General features: G+C 36.8%; 1 protein-coding gene across 26 annotated transcripts in view; it reads right to left on the bottom strand.

Annotated features, from left to right (window-relative positions):
- tcf4 (transcription factor 4) overlaps positions 1-19,191 on the bottom strand; it is a 378,409-nt gene that overhangs the window by 26,057 nt on the left and 333,161 nt on the right. For 21 of the 26 annotated variants that reach the window (XR_010003930.1, XM_062974260.1, XM_062974264.1 and 18 more), the window contains 3 exons: positions 18,495-18,573; positions 15,138-15,217; positions 12,016-12,219 (listed from right to left, as the gene is read on the bottom strand). Coding sequence is in view for 25 of the 26 variants with exons in the window: in XM_062974260.1 (XP_062830330.1) it covers positions 12,016-12,219; positions 15,138-15,217; positions 18,495-18,573 (363 nt within the window). In the remaining variant the exon portion in view is untranslated. The remainder of the gene's footprint in view (positions 1-12,015; positions 12,220-15,137; positions 15,218-18,494; positions 18,574-19,191) is intronic. The other 5 variants (XM_062974254.1, XM_062974257.1, XM_062974273.1 and 2 more) reach the window with 2 other exon arrangements.

Raw genomic sequence — 19,191 nt, 5'->3', positions numbered from 1 at the left:
TTGGAAGGGATCACAATATCATCTAAGATCCAAAGAATCTTCTATTTTCATATTGTGTGTATCAAATATACTTCATGGAAGCCAACATTCAGTCAACGAAGACATATCAAATAAAGAAATGTCTGTTTGAATGTTGGCATCTTCACTTGAAAGAGCTTCCATAGGAGGGATAGATTTTGCCTTCAATCCGATACAACCATTATTGATCATATGGAATAGTACTGGTCAGTGGTTTGACTTAGTTATGGTCCTTTATATGTTCAGATTATGTCAACATGCATACTATACAACACGTGTCTACCTGTTTCATAAACATGCCATTTTAGATATGTTTCTATGTGGAAAAGTATGTCTTGGAATTGAAGAAATAGGATAATATACATTTGATAAAACAAAGAAAATTTACTTTGTATAGCATATTAAGAGTATTTCAAAATAATCACCATTAAAACATCCAATTAAAAGGGGTTTCCCTCTGTGTCTTTTCTCTCTATATCACACACACATATGACGGCAAGCTGGGTATAAGGTGTTGTGTATTAACATGAGCTCGAGAGTGTCAAAATACATAAGCTGGATGAAAAGCAGGTTTGTGTAAAGCCTTACAAACCTAAGTAAAAAGAGAATGACGAAGGACACTTCAAGAAAGTCGGGTTCTCACACTGTGTGTGCATGTTATTGGTCCGAATTATTCACTGTTATTTAACTGCACTGAAAGTCTTTCATCTCTACGCTATACAATAATAGTTTCCATATGACTGGTGGCTTAGCTATAAATAAGATCAAAAGCAAAAGAAAGGATTTCATAGTAACGGGTGTGTGTGTGTGTTGGGGGGGGGGGGTGAGTCAGTACAAGCAGCATTAAATCAAGAAAAATACCAAAGTTTAACAGTTTCTTTTAATACAGAAAAGTACCACAGTGTAATAAGCAGCTTTCCAAACAGCTTATGAAAAGGCATCCTGCAAGTGGTAGTCATATGCAAAATCCATTTAAATGTAACCAAAAGTGGCAAACGCAGAAGTTTTGCTTAAAAAAAAGAAGCAGAATGCCACGTCTTAAGTAGAGTCAGAACTAGCAACAAACATAAATAGGGAAAAAGGTGATCTTCATATGACAGTGATTTATATATTCTCTATAGACTTTCTGTACTGTTTTAAATTAGGGGGAGGTGTCTTTGTGTAAATAAATAAATAATAATAATAATAATATTTCAAGGTAACCAGAAAACTGTTCAACTGAGCTCCATGAGCTTCACATAAAAGGATGTTTTATTTGGCATTACAAATCAGCTCAACTGGAAGAGCCAGCTTCCCAGACTCATTTTCTTCTGGAGATGCAAAAATAACAATGCTAAGCTCCATTCCCTACTGGACAAACAGATGTTAATAATCCATGGGAGGAGATGCATTTCTTTTGTGCCTACAGACAGTTAATGTGCACAGTTTTGTAATGTTTTAATACATTTGGGGAAAGTCTTTGCCCTTTGAGATCCTATCTTATGGATAGCATTTCCTCTGTCCTACTGTTACCACACATTTCCTCCTCTCCAAGAACACTTTAATTGGCTGTTTTGGCATTCTTTGTGTAACATACAAGGTGAAACAACTGTGGTGTTTTTAAAAGTGAAGTGAACTACCACAGGGAGCTACAGATTGCCATTGCCAATGAAATAAAGTCGGCAGCAATTTCCTTCCTATGGAGATAATTATTCATTTTATGTATTCACTGTATTTGGGGATGTCCAAAATCCAAAAGCTACGGGATTAGGACTCTTAGCATTTAGCTGTAACTAATGGCCCACTTGTAACTCACCGGGTAAAAATAACAGTAAAATAGGCAGGTTGGATATTTTATTCCAAAGTAAGATGAACTCTATTCCAAGAAACTCTTACAACTGGGTGCGTCTATCTCTTTTCTTCCCCACTTGTTCTGAAGCACCTGTTGAATGGTGACCTAAACTCTACACCTCAAGATGCATACGCTTTACAAAACAGCTTTTAAAACAAAAGCCAGCTGTTTCCCATCTATGCTATGGGGAAATAGAAATCTGGGCAGTGCTAGGGAAATGTTATCCAGAGACGTCCATTCTCCAATAACTTTCACACACTCAGCTCCACAATAGAGCCATCCATGTGTAGAAAAACAAGGAACCTGGGCTAATGCAGAATTAAAACGTGGAAACCAAATACTACTATTTTACCAATGCACCTAATTAGCTAGTTCAAATGAATGACATCACTGTAGTAGGATTTTTTTAAGTCATTTTATATGATGGCTGAATTTTGTTTGGAAAACAGCCACCAACTCTTAAATACAAAGTTTCGCAACAAAAATAAGCAATGCTTACTAAATTAGATAGACTTAAACAGTATATGAAGAGATTTGCTACAGTTCTCGCTCTCTCTTTTTTTTTTTTTAAAAGGCTTCACTGAAGTGAAGATGCTTTGACTTGCATGAAAGAAAACATTTTGCAAAAAGTCAATATAACAATCATAACTGTTTGTGTGAGTTTTCTGGGCTGTATGGTCATCACAGCAACCCAGTGTTTCCGGCTATGAAAGCCTCTGGTAACACATAACTATTTGTATTATTATGACAAATATTAAGCAGGGCTTCCTAAAAATATGTATGTATTTGTAAACAAAACATAGCTTTATATTTTTCCCATTTTGGAGTTTTGATACAGATACTATCATATAACTGTTCATAAACTGCTACTTTATTTATTAAGGATGGAAATACCCAAGAGTTATTATAATCCAATCTGGATGTTTAAAGTGCACATGAACACCATCTTCCAGTGTGCATTTAAGTGAAGCAACCAGGCAAACTGACAGGAGTTTAAACAATATCACAAGATAATGGACTGGACCCTTCCATCAACAAAATATTTCCTGCTTATGGAAGAAATGGGAATCTATCAAAGTCTTCTGCAAATAGGAAGGAAGTGTTTTGCAGACCCAATGGCAAAAGTGGTGGATTCTGATGGACAGAATGAAACTGACAGTATTTACTGGCATAGAAAAGGCCACAACGTGATTGGTTACAATTGAGGAGGCTTGGCTCATTATGTCTGGATCTAATTATTGGCTGACCTGACTTCTGCCTGGTGAAGATGACCGATAGGCAGAAGTAACTGTGAGGTTCCCTTGCCATCTGGGAGTGAAGCAGAGATAAGTGACCCACAAATAGTGTAACTCTGATTAAAATAGACACCAAATGCCATTTTTAAAGAAATACCCAAACTGAATGGCTTTGTCTCCCTCATGCTGGGTCTGCCACCATGCTAAACCCAACAAAGGTGTAACAAATCAAGATAACAAATGTGTGATAAACTTTTGAAAAAAACCATCCATGCAATTCCTCAGAACTATCATCAACAAAGGACCAGAACTGAAGGTGGGTGGGAAGGTTTAATGCTTACTTATGTGCCAGGAAACCACATCCATATCCAGTGAGGACCAGAGTGAAACCTCGGATCCACTTGTGGAGTCCTGCTCATCAGCCAGCCAGACTTTTGAGAACTTCCCAGAGCTTTTTCACTGAATGAAGATGGTTCCCCATCCATTGTTGTCAGCTGTATACAGAACTCCATGGTAATGGGCTAATTTTTTCACAGTTTCTCCCTTTCCGTGTAACCTTTTCTGGACATATAAACCTCTCTTGCCCAGTTGCCAATATACCTCACAACCTCTGAGGATGCCTGCCATATATGTGGGTGAAAAATCAGGAGAGAATGCTTCTGGAACACGGCCATACAGCCTGGAAAACTCACAGCAACCCAGTGATTCTGGCCATGAAATCCTTCAACAACAAAACCTTTCCTAATGTTTATAATGGTCACCAAATTACACAAGAAATGTTTCAGCAGATGACAGAGAAGACAAGATTCAAGAATGACTATGAACTATCAGGGTTCTGAATCAAACCAATATACAACCTCCATAATTTTTTTGGGAATGAGCATAAAAGAAATGTTGCTCTTGCGTGATTATACTGCATCAGTTACTGTGCAAATGTACCTCACACATCTCTTTTTCAATGTCTTTCAATGTTTCCATTAGATTATATTAAAAAAGCCCATACTGTCTACTTTTGCTGACAAGGTCATAGGCAGAGTTCTTTCACACTCTAACCTACCTGATCCTTTCTAAAATTGAAGATCTCAGAGATTGGACCTAGGACCTTGTGCAGACAAAAAAACCATCCTCAACCACTGAGTTGACTCTCAGGAGAGAAAGAAACAGAGTGTTATACGAGTGCTGCAAATATAAGTCCCAACAATGTGGTTCAATTGTATTTTCTAAGCTGTTTAAATAAACCCATTCCTGCTGAATCTACCTTGTTTTCTGTGCCTTAGAAGTTAGGCAACAATGCTAGTCATAGGATTTTTGCTGGACACATGCTATAAAATCCTGCAACCCTACAATTCTCTGAAGTGTTTAGAAATATGCATCTTTACCAGAGTTATGAAAGCAGCTCCTGGCTAAAGGTGGAAATAATATCTGAAAATATTCTAAATATGACCAAAATGTGTTTCTCAGGATTCAGGAAAGAGAATCTGACAAAGAGCCGGGCTGAGAAGCTTTACAGGGTAGCATTTGTGCATGAAATTTGCACATGAGTTTTTTTGCAGAGAAAATAACATTTTCTATATAAGAATAGTATTTTCTGAGTATAAATTTTCTATTAGGATTAAGACTATGGAATAGATTGGCTGCTGCATCTTGTGAATGCTCTGTTCATTGTTAGATGGTTCCCAGAGACAGAATTGTTTCTCCAACATGGATGGAGGGATACCAAATGTCATCAGGTTGGACCTTGGTAAAAATGGCAAAAGGAGGCAGGGAAAATAAAACTTACATGTTGAGAGGCTGTATATCTCTACAAGATGAATGGAAAAGTCCTTGATTCAGGGCTTCTCACAGTGATGCCATTGTAAATAGTGATGCTTAGGTCTGATTTTGGTCAAGACAATTCTTATATTGTACTTAGGCTTTTCCTCCCTGCTATTCCATTTTAGGTAGTGCCATCAGAAATACAGAATCTGCATTCCTAGAAGCCCAGCAGCAATAAATCAGAAATGAAAAAGGAAAAGAATGCGTATTTCTGGGAACCACTGAGCTGCTCCTCAGCCCCCCCCCCCACCTCACAAATAAACCTGTCATCAGACCAAGGACTGTTATAGGAACAAGCCCTTGGCTGGTAATTAGTCCTGTAGTTCTTTGAATGTCAGTGGAGGTAAATGGAAGCTAAAGATTTGTTACAAGAACAACCGTAATCTAATGAACTCTCTGAAATCCCAGAAGTGACTCCACTTAAAAGATTTTCTATAAATAGCCATTTGGGGGTTGCTACATTTTCTGACATGAACGCTTTTTTATGAATAGAGATGCATCAGGAGATATTTTAGATTTTCATAAATAAAACAAAAACAAGAAGTTTCCTACTCCAAAGATCTTTCAATCTACATTTTGAGTAGGGTTCAGCAATCTGACACAGATGTGTGGCCTACAACTCTCATTAGCCCCAACCAACATGGGTAATGCTATAGGAGTCACAGTTGAAAACATCTAAAACAATTAGGGGTGCCTCTATAATTAATGCAGTTTGACACTACTTTAACTGCAATGGCTCGATGCTATGGAATCCTGGAAGCTGCAGTTTGGTGAAGCACCAGCAGAGAAGGCTAGAGACCTCATAAAACTACAACTCCCATGTACTTGGTGTCAAGCTACATTAACTCTACAATGCAGTTGCACCCAAGGCTATGCATCCTTGCTTCAAAAAGTGGAAGAGACAACAAAATAGGGAGGAAAAAAGGCATGAACATGCAGTTGAACATGTAGTTGAAGATAAGGATTGTCGCCAAAATACAAGAATAAACAGAAGATAGCTCATCCAATACATCTTTCCATCTCATCTGCATAAGGCTATGGGATTTTGACAAAGATTGTGGATAGTGTCTTGTGAGAAGAGTGCAGTGAGACTAAGTGAGAAATCTCCCTTTCATATGATCCAATTTTGGTAATTCTTCCTGCTTATTCCAGTCTTGGGGGAAACAGACCCAAGGAAGCCTGCATGCCAGGTGTGTAACAGGTAATCCCATAGAATCATAGAATAGTAGAGTTGGAAGAGACCTCATGGGCCATCCAGTCCAAACCCCCGCTAAGAAGCAGGAAATCGCATTCAAATCACCCCCGACATATGGCCATCCAGCCTCTGCTTAAAAGCCTCCAAAGAAGGAGCCTCCACCACAGTCCGGAGGAGAGAGTTCCACTGCCGAACAGCCCTCACAGTGAGGAAGTTATTTCTGATGTTCAGGTGGAATCTCCTTTCCTGTAGTTTGAAGCCATTGTTCCACGTCCTAGTCTGCAGGGCAGCAGAAAACAAGCTTGCTCCCTCCTCCTTATGACTTCCCCTCACATATTTGTACATGGCTTGATAATGTCTCCTCTCAGCCTTCTCCTCTGCAGGCTAAACATGCCCAGCTGCTGGATATGCTTTTGGAGGACTAAAAGATGGAGGAGGGTAAAGGAAAGAAGTGTTGTGCAAGCTTGGATTCCATTCAAGAAACATCAGGTAAAATATTTATTTATTTATTTATTTACCCTATTTATACCCTGCCTTTCTCTACCCTGAAGGGGACTCAAGGCGGCTTACACATGGCAATTATTCAATGAAAAAATCAATACATATTAAACATTTAAAATTGCATTCTATATTAAAATCACGCTATCCAAAAATCATAGTCTAAGGCTGTTCCATGGTAATTGCACATATTCTACGTCTATTATTGCACTGTGCTATTCTCCAAAAGCCTGACCCCAGAAGCCAGGTTTTTACCTTCCTTCTGAAGGTTAGGAGGGAGGGTGCTGATCTAATGTCATTGGAGAGGGAGTTTCAATTTCTTTTATTTATTACCCGCCTCTCCTTTCAGCCTGAATGGTATCATTCAAAGGCAATAAATAAATATGTGAGGGGAAGTCATCAGGAGGAGGGAGAAAACATGTTTCCTGCTGCCCTGGAGACTGGGACAGGGAACAGTGGTTTCAAACTACACGAAAGAAGATTCCACGTGAACATCAGAAAGAATTTCCTCACTGTGAGAGCTGTTCAGTAGTGGAACTCTCTGCCTCAGAGTGTGGTGGAAGCTCCTTCTTTGGAGGCTTTTAAGCAGAGGCTGGATGGCCATCTGCCAGGGGCTCTTTGAATGCGGTTTTCCTGCTTCTTGGTAGGGGGTTGGACTGGATGGCCCATGAGGTCTCTTCCAGCTCTATGATTCTAAATGCAACCTTTCTCGGTGCATTGTCCTCCAGATGTGCTCAACTACAACTTCCATTATCCACTGCCAGAAAGTCAAATGGGCATGCTAACAGGAATAGAATTTGTAGTCTCATCGTGGGAATCATGTGGGCCTCCAGAAGTTGTCTGATGGCAAAATCACCTTTGTCTGTGAGGGTTAGCGCTGCTACAAGTTGTAGTTCAACAACATTTGGTACATCACTTCATTCTCATTCCATTGAACATCATATCAGAAGGCTGGAGGAATTACCCTTAAGGTCTCATGGAAATGTGTAATTATGAAAATTAATCTGGAAGAGGAGTCTAAAGGGGACTGTATGCCTCTTTATTATAAATATGTTATTAACACTTATTATTGTGAATCTAGCTGTCCTTACTATTGAACAGTAAAATGCATACTAGTGCTGACTATTTGATAAAGAATGTTTTATAATAATTACACTGGCAATATACCAATAATCTCTAATTACTTTTAGGATACTTCCATTCTTTCATCTTCATGACTAAAAGGTACAAAGTTGATGAAGGTGTACAGTGAGGGGAAAAAAAACTCCCACAAGCACATTCTGAACAAGTTTCCGGTCCATACCTCCCACTGCTACTTTATTTACTGCAGCTGGCCTAAGTTTTATAGCCTGTTTCATGTATTAAAATTCAAATGTGGAAAACATTACCAGTGTCCTCCTTGATTTTTTTTATTTTTTCCCCTTCAACTTCCTTTTCAGCGTGGAATGTATCAAATGGTCAAAGGCTAACTTAAGACTGACTTGACTCAAAAACTATTTCCTTTGTTCTTGTGTTCTTACTTCAAAATTCAGACCAGTTTTCCAGAAAGAAAATAACAGCCCTGATGCTTTCTCACAAGTTACAATTTCAGACAGTGAATAATGTGGCCTGTGAACTACCAGGAACCGTTTTCCCCTGCAAGGAAGAAGAAAGAAAAGGGAAAAGAAAGACATCTGCAAATTGCTTCTATGGTTGGGGAATTCTTTTTTTTTTTTTAAAGGAAGGGAATATTTTTAAAATTGCCTGCCTGTCACTGTGCAAAACACCATGTTAAATATACTTTGTGCCTGAGGTTTATTTATTATTGTACAGATTTTATGTAAGCAAACAAGAACTTGAGATCAATGGCCAAGGCAACAAAAGTTTCATGCTTTGTATGCTGCATAATCACTATTTGATAATCAAAACAAACTAATGTCTGCAAAGCAGAGGACAAATACCTGCTCTTTCGTTGCAGAGAGTCAAATTCAAGGGTCAGATATTTCCATGGAGTACAATACACAGAGCTGACATTTCCAGCCCTTTCTCCCTCCCCAAGCCTTACTTCAGCTACATCTGGCATATAAGAGGGAAGTACATATTTATGGAACAACTCTCTCTGAAGTGGTGCCCTGGGTGCGTGTTGCATCAGTTTAACATATGCAAAGCAAAAAATGAAATAAAAAACCCACCAATTGAAGGGAAATTACCCCCTCCTCTTACTCTTTATTGAGAGCAGATCTATAGGAAAAGTTGCAGATCTGGCTTTTCACAAAATCAGCTTTCTTTACTGTGTAAATGCAACACCCTAGGCATTTGTGCACAGAATCATCCAGATCTTGACAGTCTACATAACCAAAGGGTATATATTAACACATCGCCAGAAGACAATTTAAATTATAATCCATAATATATTTTAGTGAATTCTCAGCAACTGCTATTCTGTAACAAAACTGACTGGTTCATGCTAATTTTATTGGGAAAATAGGGGATACTAATACTAAAATAGCATCTTTGAGCCTACTGGGCAGACTACTTCAAGCAACCATTTATGTCTTTATCTATAAATGCCAATGGTCTGTTTCTAGCCTTTAATAACACAGTGCTCAGAACACAATAGCTTTTAACTTTAGTTTTAAGAGGTGATCTCTGCAGAGATCCTCCATTTAAATGGCCCTACTCTTCCCATTTTTAATAACAAACAAAGCCCAAATGGTAATAACTGCCATAAACCCAGGGCCTTTCATCTTGGTATGAATTAGGAGGCTGGCTGCATACAGCAACACTGATTTGTAACCATTAAACCTGGGCAAAAGGAAAGCATTTGGCAAACGAGACCTAGTTTAAATCCATGGCTTTTAAAGGGAGATTCACTACCTGCTGGAAATGGCAAAGCTAAATGTAGTATTTCGACGTTACAAGTGCTTGTGGAGTTGTTTTTGATGTTTTCCATCATTTTGGTACCTTTCCAGCTGTGTTAAATGTAACAAGGCTAACAACTCACCTCATGTTTCTGGGGTGTGTGTGTGCATACCCACATGGGAATGCTTCAATGTGAATTTCTGTTTAGAAAGATACACCACATTGGTCCCTATTATAAGATCTTCACAGCTGGCTCCTTACTTTGTACAAAACTCTATCAGTACACATGTCAAGTAAAATGAAACACATACAAATTTGTTGTAATTAAATGAAAATCTAAATGAAGAACAGGGAGCAAACCACGCATTGGACCTCTCATGTTATCTCATATCTGAAGACTTCCACAGTGGCATTTTGTCATAAAAGAACAGAAAGGGATGTGGGCACTGAGAAGATATTGACAGAGTACAATGTTTAAAAATACCCATTTTGTACCAGTTTAGGGTTTGATGTAGTCTAGGCCGATCTCAAAAAACAAAAAACAAAACTGTATTTACTGATTGCTGTCAGCAGTAACTCTGAATGGTCTAATTCTCAAAACACATGGGTGGACAACTCTTGGCACCCCAAATGTTGTGGAACTACAACACATATGTTCTAGGTGGCACAGCATATCCCTATTCTACCATCTGGGAAATATTTATATATATTTAATCTCTGACTATTTTTTAATAATGGAATACAAAGATGGCCCAGTGTATAGTAGCTTAAAATCATTAATATTGCACACCCATCATAGTCTTTAGTAGAAAAATCTGCACAAGGACTTTCTAACCTGGGAAAAAACAAACAACTAGAGATAGTTCCCAGGAAACAGGTGCATGGTGAAGGACATTTGCTACCTTGAAACAGCAATTTTCATAGTTTAGACAGTGAGATTTCACATTGCACGCAAAGGACCATGCAGTGGGAGCTCTTCCTCTTGCATCATGCTATACCTGCTAATTTTCCTAACCAGGTGACAATTTAGAATCCATATTACACAACACATCAAATCTATATTCAGTAATAAACAGCAAACTATTCTTGAAACTACTAACATTGCTTTACTTTACAGAGAAATTCTAGGAAATTTAAAGAACATCTTCAAATAAGAGTGCATAAAAGCTGTTAGAAGATGTTTCTGCTTGCAAGTTACTAAGTATGCATTATTAAAACAAGGTGGATACACTGTCGTTAGAGAAAAGAAAATAAGAAATGCAAACAGCAACAACGAAAAGTGAAATTGCTCTATATATATACTCGATAACATGTTTTACAGTTATTTTAAAGGCTTCCACGCTTAAGACTATCATTGAGGTTCAGAAGAAGGCAAACCTCTCTGAACAAATCATGACAAGAAAAGCCTATGAATCCCCTGAATCCTTTGAAGCAAAGTATGTTATGATCTAATACATTGTGAAGAAAATGGCATAAAAAGATTAAATAATCAACACTAAATGTTCTGTCATCTCATTTCAAAGTCAGCACGTTAACATAAGTTTTGGTCAAAAATGTCATCTCTTAATTGCCCTCAAATATGGGGGCTTTCTCCTTCTATTATATTAAATCCAATAAAATTAGGTTTGTTATCAAGACATTGAGTAAAAATACAAAATGGGATGAGAGATATTTTTGAATTTTTGCAAGAGATGTATTTATTTATTTATTTATTTATTTATTTAATTTTCTCCCGCTTTTCTCCCATGGGTGTGATTAAAAGCAGTATATTTATAAGAGATGTATCTTTACTTTGCATCAGAATTATTCTAATGTTTCCACATCAAAAAGATGCTTTTTTGTCAGCCATTCGTGAATGTTGTGGCAGTGGTTAAATGTCCAAGGATGAGAAAAAGGGAGAACTATAGTACATGTCTTTGTTGTTTTAAACATTACTTTGGTCATAGTGATGCAGACACATTCTACTATATTAAAAGACAACGGTTGCTGTTGTTGTTGTTTTTTTAAAAAAAAAATAAAAAAAATAAAACTAAACCACAATAATCAGACAATAGCTTTAAAATGTCAACTGAACTCTGATTCTGCTGGATATTCATGAGCTCAGCAGTGTGTCCTTCATCTGTCTTTTCAAGAGAGGAGCAATGGATGACAGCTAGGCTCTGGTTATGTATATATATTATTAATTTTAGAAACATCCTTGCTATGTTTGCACTTCCTATGTTCTCATTGTCTACTGAAAAAAATAGAAACAAATGTAATATAATCAATCAGTTTTAAAAAAAAATTGGATTAGAAACCATTGAGGGAATGTGAGTTTCTAGTCACAAGTATATACAACAGCAGGCACCCTTATAATACATATGCAGAATATTTATTTATCTAATAAAGGATATTTAAAAAGCAACTTACTGTATTAATAATATTCGCACAATACTACTGCCAAAAATACAAAATTGCTTACAGTTTACATGAGACTCCATTGTGCTCCAATTAAAAGGCTGAAAAAACCCAGTCCAAAAATTCTAATTGCTTTATGGTAATCAATATTTTTTAAAATGTAGTGTTTAATCTTTATGGCTTACCATTAGTGAATGTCTATTGGCGGAAAGAAGGCCTGTCCCGTATCCTGACCCAAGGCCTCCCATGGCTCCATTATGAGAGGGCCCTATTAAACCATGCATGTCGCTATGGCTACCGGGCATGGCAGTCGAAGGCCCCACCGCATGGTTCCGGAGAACATGAATAGCATCGTCCAATCTTTCCAAGCGGTCTTCAATCCGGCTTTGCTGTTTGTTTATGAAAAACAAACCAAGAGAAGCATTAGAAAATCTGAAATGCGATTTAATGGTTGAAGCAAAACTCACAGAGATTCAGTGTTACACTCTTTGTACCTCTGTCGCTTTGTGCTAGGCAGGGGAAGGGGAAGTAGGATGCTTAAAGATGAGTTGTTTCTAAATATCTATTTACTTTTACATTATGATACAGTTGTCCCTCCACATTTTCAGTTTTGACTTTCACAAATTTGATTATTCACTGATTTTTTCTAGGTCCTCTAGTTGACTCTAAGGTCAACTTCTTCTCATCTTACGGGAAGACCAAAAGATTTCTAGAGAGAACATCTCTCTATGAATTTCTAGGTCCTCCAATATGATTCTATAATCAGTTTCCAGTGGAAGTTATACTAGAAGACCTAAAATTACTAAAGAGTTATCGCAAGTAAACAAATTAGCATTTTTAAAATTTGTGATTTCTCACTTTCATGAGTGCCCTTTGTCCCTAACCCAGAGAATCTGGAGGGATGACTGCATTGTTTCTTTTCTCTCCTCCTCAAAATCATCAAGCTTATTACACAAAACAATGAGACCAAATTAGTCCTACAGGAAACCAAGGAAGTTCTGTTCACAAAAAGAAAACTTTCATTTTCGTGGGCAAAACAGGTTCATTGATTCCTCATGACCATAACCACTACAGTACATATGTTGTCCTCAGTTTTTGAAACACTTTTGTATGACTTAGAAATATCAAATTTCTATGACACAGAAAAATCTTTAAATATATTCAGTTGTCCTTATTTATTCCACAGTGATCCTATTGCAGTTAAGTGAAAATTAGAAAGTTGTGCACAGATACTTATGCCAAGCTTTCTAAGGTCCTACAGTAGCCATCAGAAGAAAGGATAAGGAAAACACTAGCCGACTATCCCTTTCCTATGTGACTACATTGTTCACCACAGTACATGCATCAAAGTGGATTGGAGAATGTTAGCACAAGTTAAACAGGCTTATGCCACATAAATAAACCTTAGTTATGTAGCCAGTACTAGATTAAAACATTCACAAAAACAAAACCACATTCTAAACAGTGCAATTCAGCCTTGTCTGCAACACAAACACCTGCATGTTCTTTGGAGAAGCACCTCCATGCATTCTCTCAATGTCTGAAGCCCAACACAGCAGTGGCCCCAATTCTGAAGAAATTTAGTGTCCTCTTCACTGGAATACTTCATAGTTTAGAAAACACAACTTAAATGGGCAAAGGCAAGTACAGCAATTATTAATAATTTTCATTCTATAATATCCCTGAATGCATCCCCTGAATAAAGAAAAATGCATTCTCCTTATTGTAGAAAAACTGGGAAAGCTAATATTAACACAGGATTTGTCTGAACTACGATATCTTGGTGAGTAGATAATCTAACGCAGGCTGTTTTACACTCAACTTTATTTGAACCCAATGGAGCTTTTGATTCCCTCCTCTATTTGATAAGTCTATGCTTTCCTCTCCACTATACTTGAAGTTGCATTTCTCAATTTGGTGACCTCTAGCTGTTCTGCATTATTACAATTCTACCATACACAGACACAGCATTACAATGCTGTTTGTGGACTATTAAATTATAATGCAAGCAACCAAATCCGAAGGTCTCTACTTGTTTCACGAACTAGCTGGATAGTTCTTTATTTCTTAGAGTTGTGAAGGTAATCTTTCCGTTCTGGGCCAAGCAAAGCATATGGGAAAGAAATCCTGAGGATTGCAATCTATGCTATTGCTTTTTATCATGAAATAATTCATGAAATCATCACTTTATCAGACTATGAGCTGTGCTTGTTTAAATTGTCTGATCTCATAGGGAGAAACAATATTCTCCCCTCTATGGGAATGCCTTTGAAAATTTTGTGATTCCTTCCTGCCTAGTAGGGGCAATTGCTGTGACTATGTGACTTCATGGGGTCCAAAAGAGCTCCAAAGGATGACCATGCTGTCCTCTTGGAACATACCCTACAGCAATCCTCCTTTTCCATCTGTCCACTGACCACTACATTGCTGTTGGGGGGGGGGGAGGAGTAAGCCACGTTTCCTAATATATCCTGAGCCTTCAAAAATTATTTCCACACCTACAACATGTCTTGAAGATGAGACTTTTTAGATTGATGGGCATGTGTAGATGAAAGTTGCTTATAAAAGTTGGATAGCCTTATGTAAGTATCTGTATCTCACTCTCTAACTGACCATTTGCAAAAGGCAGAAGGTTTGCAAAACTGGTTGTCATGAACAGGTGAAAGCTGATGGACTTGTGCAGCAGAAGATACTTGAATATCCTTATCCAGGTTCCTGGAATAGGCAGCTCACTCTCTGACAATTTGCAGATATCATTCAGTAGCAGAATGTGGTTTATATGATTTTATGTCTTGCCAGATGAACTATGTAAACATTGATCCTATGCATGATTGAAGCAAAATAATGTGGTAATAATAAGAGAAAACCTCTCACAATGGTAATATTGCATATTTAATCAGCCAAGGTTTATGTTGCATAATCATTCTGGAGTCAAGCAACAATCTGATGCCAAATTAGTTTTGAACTATAACTTCAAGAATACCATAGCTATCATGCTTTTCCATGCTCTGGATTCAACACAGCACATTCACTTTTGCACTAATTCTACACTGCATACCACATTTCTTAGTATTGGATTTTACTAGCTAAAGGAAGAAACAAAACAAAACTATTTTACAGTTTATGGGTAGATTCACCTACTACCATGATTGGAAATTACCAAATAAATGTCCATGTAACCACAAACAGAAAAAATTGTTTTAGAAACATGGATGAGAAAACAAAGTAGTAGTAGTAGTAGTAGTAGTACTAGTAGAAGACAGCAATAAAATACTAACACCAAGGCGGTCACCCATCAAAAACATACCAAAGAGTGTAGGGGACCTTCATAATTGGGAGATGATGATGATGCTTGCCCTCCATTTCTAGACCAAACAGCTGTGCCTGCTAATAGTAAAATGGGAGTTACCATTGGAACTATGCAAACAAAATGCCTTTTTAAACATTCTAGATAGCACTTTAAACATGTTAATGCTATATCCCTAGAAACACACAGAATACAGTTGTGGTTGACTTTCAAAATATATAATAAAAAGGGACTTAGCACAAGACCTGCTATCATTCAAGATTTAATTGATTTCACACTGAGCATAATAAAAATATGACTATATTCAATTATACTAATAAATAAAATAAAATCCTAAATAGGGATGTAGATGCAGACAATGCTACAGCTAAAGAGAATATTACGCAGTGCTATCATTCTAGACCAGATAGAAGCAGTGTTCCCTGACAATATTATTCCGTTGTCAAACCTATGCTTTTAAAAAATTATGTATTACTTTGTAAACAGCAAATGAAACATACCCTGCAAATCCCATTAATCTTAATATAGCAACGCAAGAATAATACCTAGTTGTGTCAAATTCTACTTTAATATTCATTGTCGAACTCATTAATTCTCAAATGTACTTTTAGAAAGGGGTTGCTTATTATTTGTTTAATTCAACTGGCCTAGCTAGACTTCTCCCTTTTCAAAAAAACTTCTCTTCCAAGTGTAAAATACAAAACATGCCAGCTTTCTAATTAAGTCACGCTGAATATTCCAGTATCAAATGTAATTTTGGAAACACTCCCCTTAAAGAATGTGTTTATGAAGATTGTTTGCAGTGTCACTTCCCATGGTATGACATAACTGAAATATTTTCTAGAGCATCATTATAATTATAAGTCTCTGGAACAGTTCTTAAAGTCCTTCATGATGTAATTGTTTCATAAAAGATATGTTTGTTTAACGTATTGGTTTTTTTTAAATAATAATAATAATAATAATAATAATAATAATAATAATAATAATATAATACCAGTATGTTATATAGTCTAGCTGTCCTGTTTCATTTGATATTCTTTCTACTGACAAGATGAGGACTGGTAGTATTTTATGCCTCTCCTGACAAAATTAAGGATCTTGTACCTCCATAGTATCAAAAAATTGTGATTTGCTTATGCTCTAAATAATTGTCCCTTAATTTGACACTCTCCAGATGTTTGGAGCTATAACTCTTATTAGGCTCAGCCAGTATGCCACTGGTCAGAAATGAACAGAATTCTAGTCTACAACAGCTAGATGGTTTTAGGAAGGTTTATCTAAATTCTATACAGTTTCATGATCAAAGCATAAATGTTTGAGCAACACACACATGTGTTCTTATGGCAGTGGGTAGGTCTCACCATAGAAAAAGTAAATAATAGAATAAACCTTGCATTACAAATAGCCATTGCATGACCTATTTAGACACTCATATCGCTCTGAAATAAAATTAACTTAAGATACATTTAGAAAAAGTTTGCATTATGAATAATCTACACTCATTTTAATATTTTAAATAAGAATACATCTGAATCCAACTATTTAGTATTACAGTCTATCACAAGGGTGAGCAAATTCAGAGGCACTGAGGGTCAGTTTCAGCACCCTTCCTTCTGGATCATGATTAAAAGTAGTTTCTTAAAACTGTAGTAAAACAAAGTATCTAGTGGACGCATGCCTTATTTTTTAAATGCAAAAATATTGTTTACTTTTAGTTCCATTGCTGTGCTGAGAAAATCTTGTGGCATGATACCATACTTGGAATGGTATCTTAGATGCTCCCAAAGTAGCTGGTTTAGGCTGCTTTACTGTACAGGCAGTCCCCATGTTATGAACAAGATAGGTTCTGTAGGTTTGTTCTTAAGTTCAACGTGTTTGTAGATCAGAACAGGTACATGTTTTAAGTGTAAGTTCAGCCAAAATACATATGTTTTAAGTTTGGCTAGCAAAGAGAAAGACTAACAGCCTTGTGGTGTTTGTTTTGCTGTCTGTTCAGAGGATTTCACCTCACTTTCTGTCCCTGTGATAATTGGATTTTGAAAAATTTGGTTTGTTGTAAAAACAAGGATTCGTGCTAAAGCTCAGTAGAGACACCTTTTCCCCAGGATAACTCTTTCAGGAGTGGATTTCCATTCCAAGGGGTACATTTCTCTCACTTCCTGTTGTCTAACCCCCATTTTTAACTATGAGTCATTCATTAGAAAGTCGGATGTTTATAACTGCGGGGGGGGGGGGGGGCTGCCTGTATTGAACTCGTGTATAGAAAAAGGCAAGGCCACCAGTAGCATTATTATTTAACTGGTCTTTCATATTGAGAAAGGTTATTTCTTACACATGATCTAGGAGTAAAATATCCCACATGAGAAAGTTATGAATTCAAAAAACATATGGATAGCCCTCAAATCTTGAGATGTTTACCAGCAAGATGTTGCAGCTCAACTGTTTTCTTAGGGCACTTCCAGACAGACAATATATCCCAGGATATGATCCCAGGTTTTCTGCTTTAAACTGGATATATGAGTCTCCACTGCCAGATAATCCGGGATAAACCTGGAATCAGATCCTGGAATATAGGGCCTGTCTTCGAAGGGCCCTTAGAGATGTTAGGCAGGAATAAATATAATAGACCAACTGGATTCATGTAAAGAAGTAACACTATGGAAGGCTGGTAGATGAGTAATAAACAGATGTGATGCAATTTGAGGGAGAAATCAGTGGATAAAGAGAGCTGGTTAGAATCTATTGCAGTTCACACACTGACTTGTGAAGGCTTCTCAAATGTGACCACCAAAGCAACTTCTAGGAGAGACCATCTGCCTTAGTAGAATCAATCCACATGGGCATTTCAAAACTTCCTCAATGCTATTATTGCAATAAAGTGATTTTTGAAACTCAACTAAACACAAAGTGTGATTGCTAGTTAGTGAAGGATGCTAGAAAATTAATATTTACGTTATCCTATTGGATAAAGCAATTTCCATTATATAATCTATTCCTTTCTGGAAATACAAAATCCCGACTTTGTTTATTATTATTTGGAAGACAGGAGTCATAACATTGATGCATCTAGTTTATTATTGACAGCAACAACTATATTATTTTCAGTGGTAATATAGGCTGATTGCTAGGCAAGGTTTTCCTTCTCTACCTGGAGATGCCTGGGGCTAAACCTTCAGGGAAAGCCCATGTTCTATTGCTGAGCTGTTGTTATTTTCCCCAGTATTAATATGACAATCTAATATTTTTCTGGATAATGCAGCTCACCTAGTTTGCACAGCAGGTGCAAATTTAAGATTTCCTGATTACTATTTTTATAAAATTGAAATCAGTAAAATATAATTTTAACCACAATACCTGAGAGAGAAGGGGGAGAACCAACAGGAGTTGAAGGATTTGATGAAAAGCTGTTGTTGGTGTGATCTGGAGAGTAGATCTTTAAAAGATGATAAAGAATTAATCTAAAGCCATTCATGAATGGATGAAGACAGAGGCGTGATGCTTCTGTCTTCATCCAGGTTTAAAAAAGCCTATGTTTCTTTATAGTGACTACTTAATTAGGAAAAAAATGTGGGATCAGAAATCCATGGCAAAAATATTTTGAAGCAATAGTTGTGATAAAGTGACACCTAACCATTATATTTTAAAAATTGTTTATAATAATTTTAATAGATGTTGTGATTAGCATTATTGTCGAAAAATGCTTTAAACAATGCTTTACACATAAATATACAAAAAAAAATGTCAGGGGATTCATTCCACTTCAAGCCAGACCCTTTAAATAAATAAATATAAATAAATAAGGTCCATAAATAGGTCCATAAATAGGTCCATAAATTAGTTAATAATGTTTATTACAGCATGCTCTGTACTAGCTGCAAGGAGAAGACAAGTCCTTGCAGATGTTTAACTTTTGACCCAGGGTCAACATTCAGTTGAGTTTATATACTACTTTATTCAGATAAGACTAAAATGCTATCACTTGCACTTCCAAACAGGTAAAACATCTATCATATAAGACATGATTCACAATGACAAATATCTTATTATATCA

Source organism: Anolis carolinensis, chromosome 2 (genome assembly GCF_035594765.1).
Source record: "Anolis carolinensis isolate JA03-04 chromosome 2, rAnoCar3.1.pri, whole genome shotgun sequence".
Lineage (NCBI taxonomy): Eukaryota > Metazoa > Chordata > Lepidosauria > Squamata > Dactyloidae > Anolis > Anolis carolinensis.
This window is presented reverse-complemented; position numbering and strand designations above follow the sequence as displayed.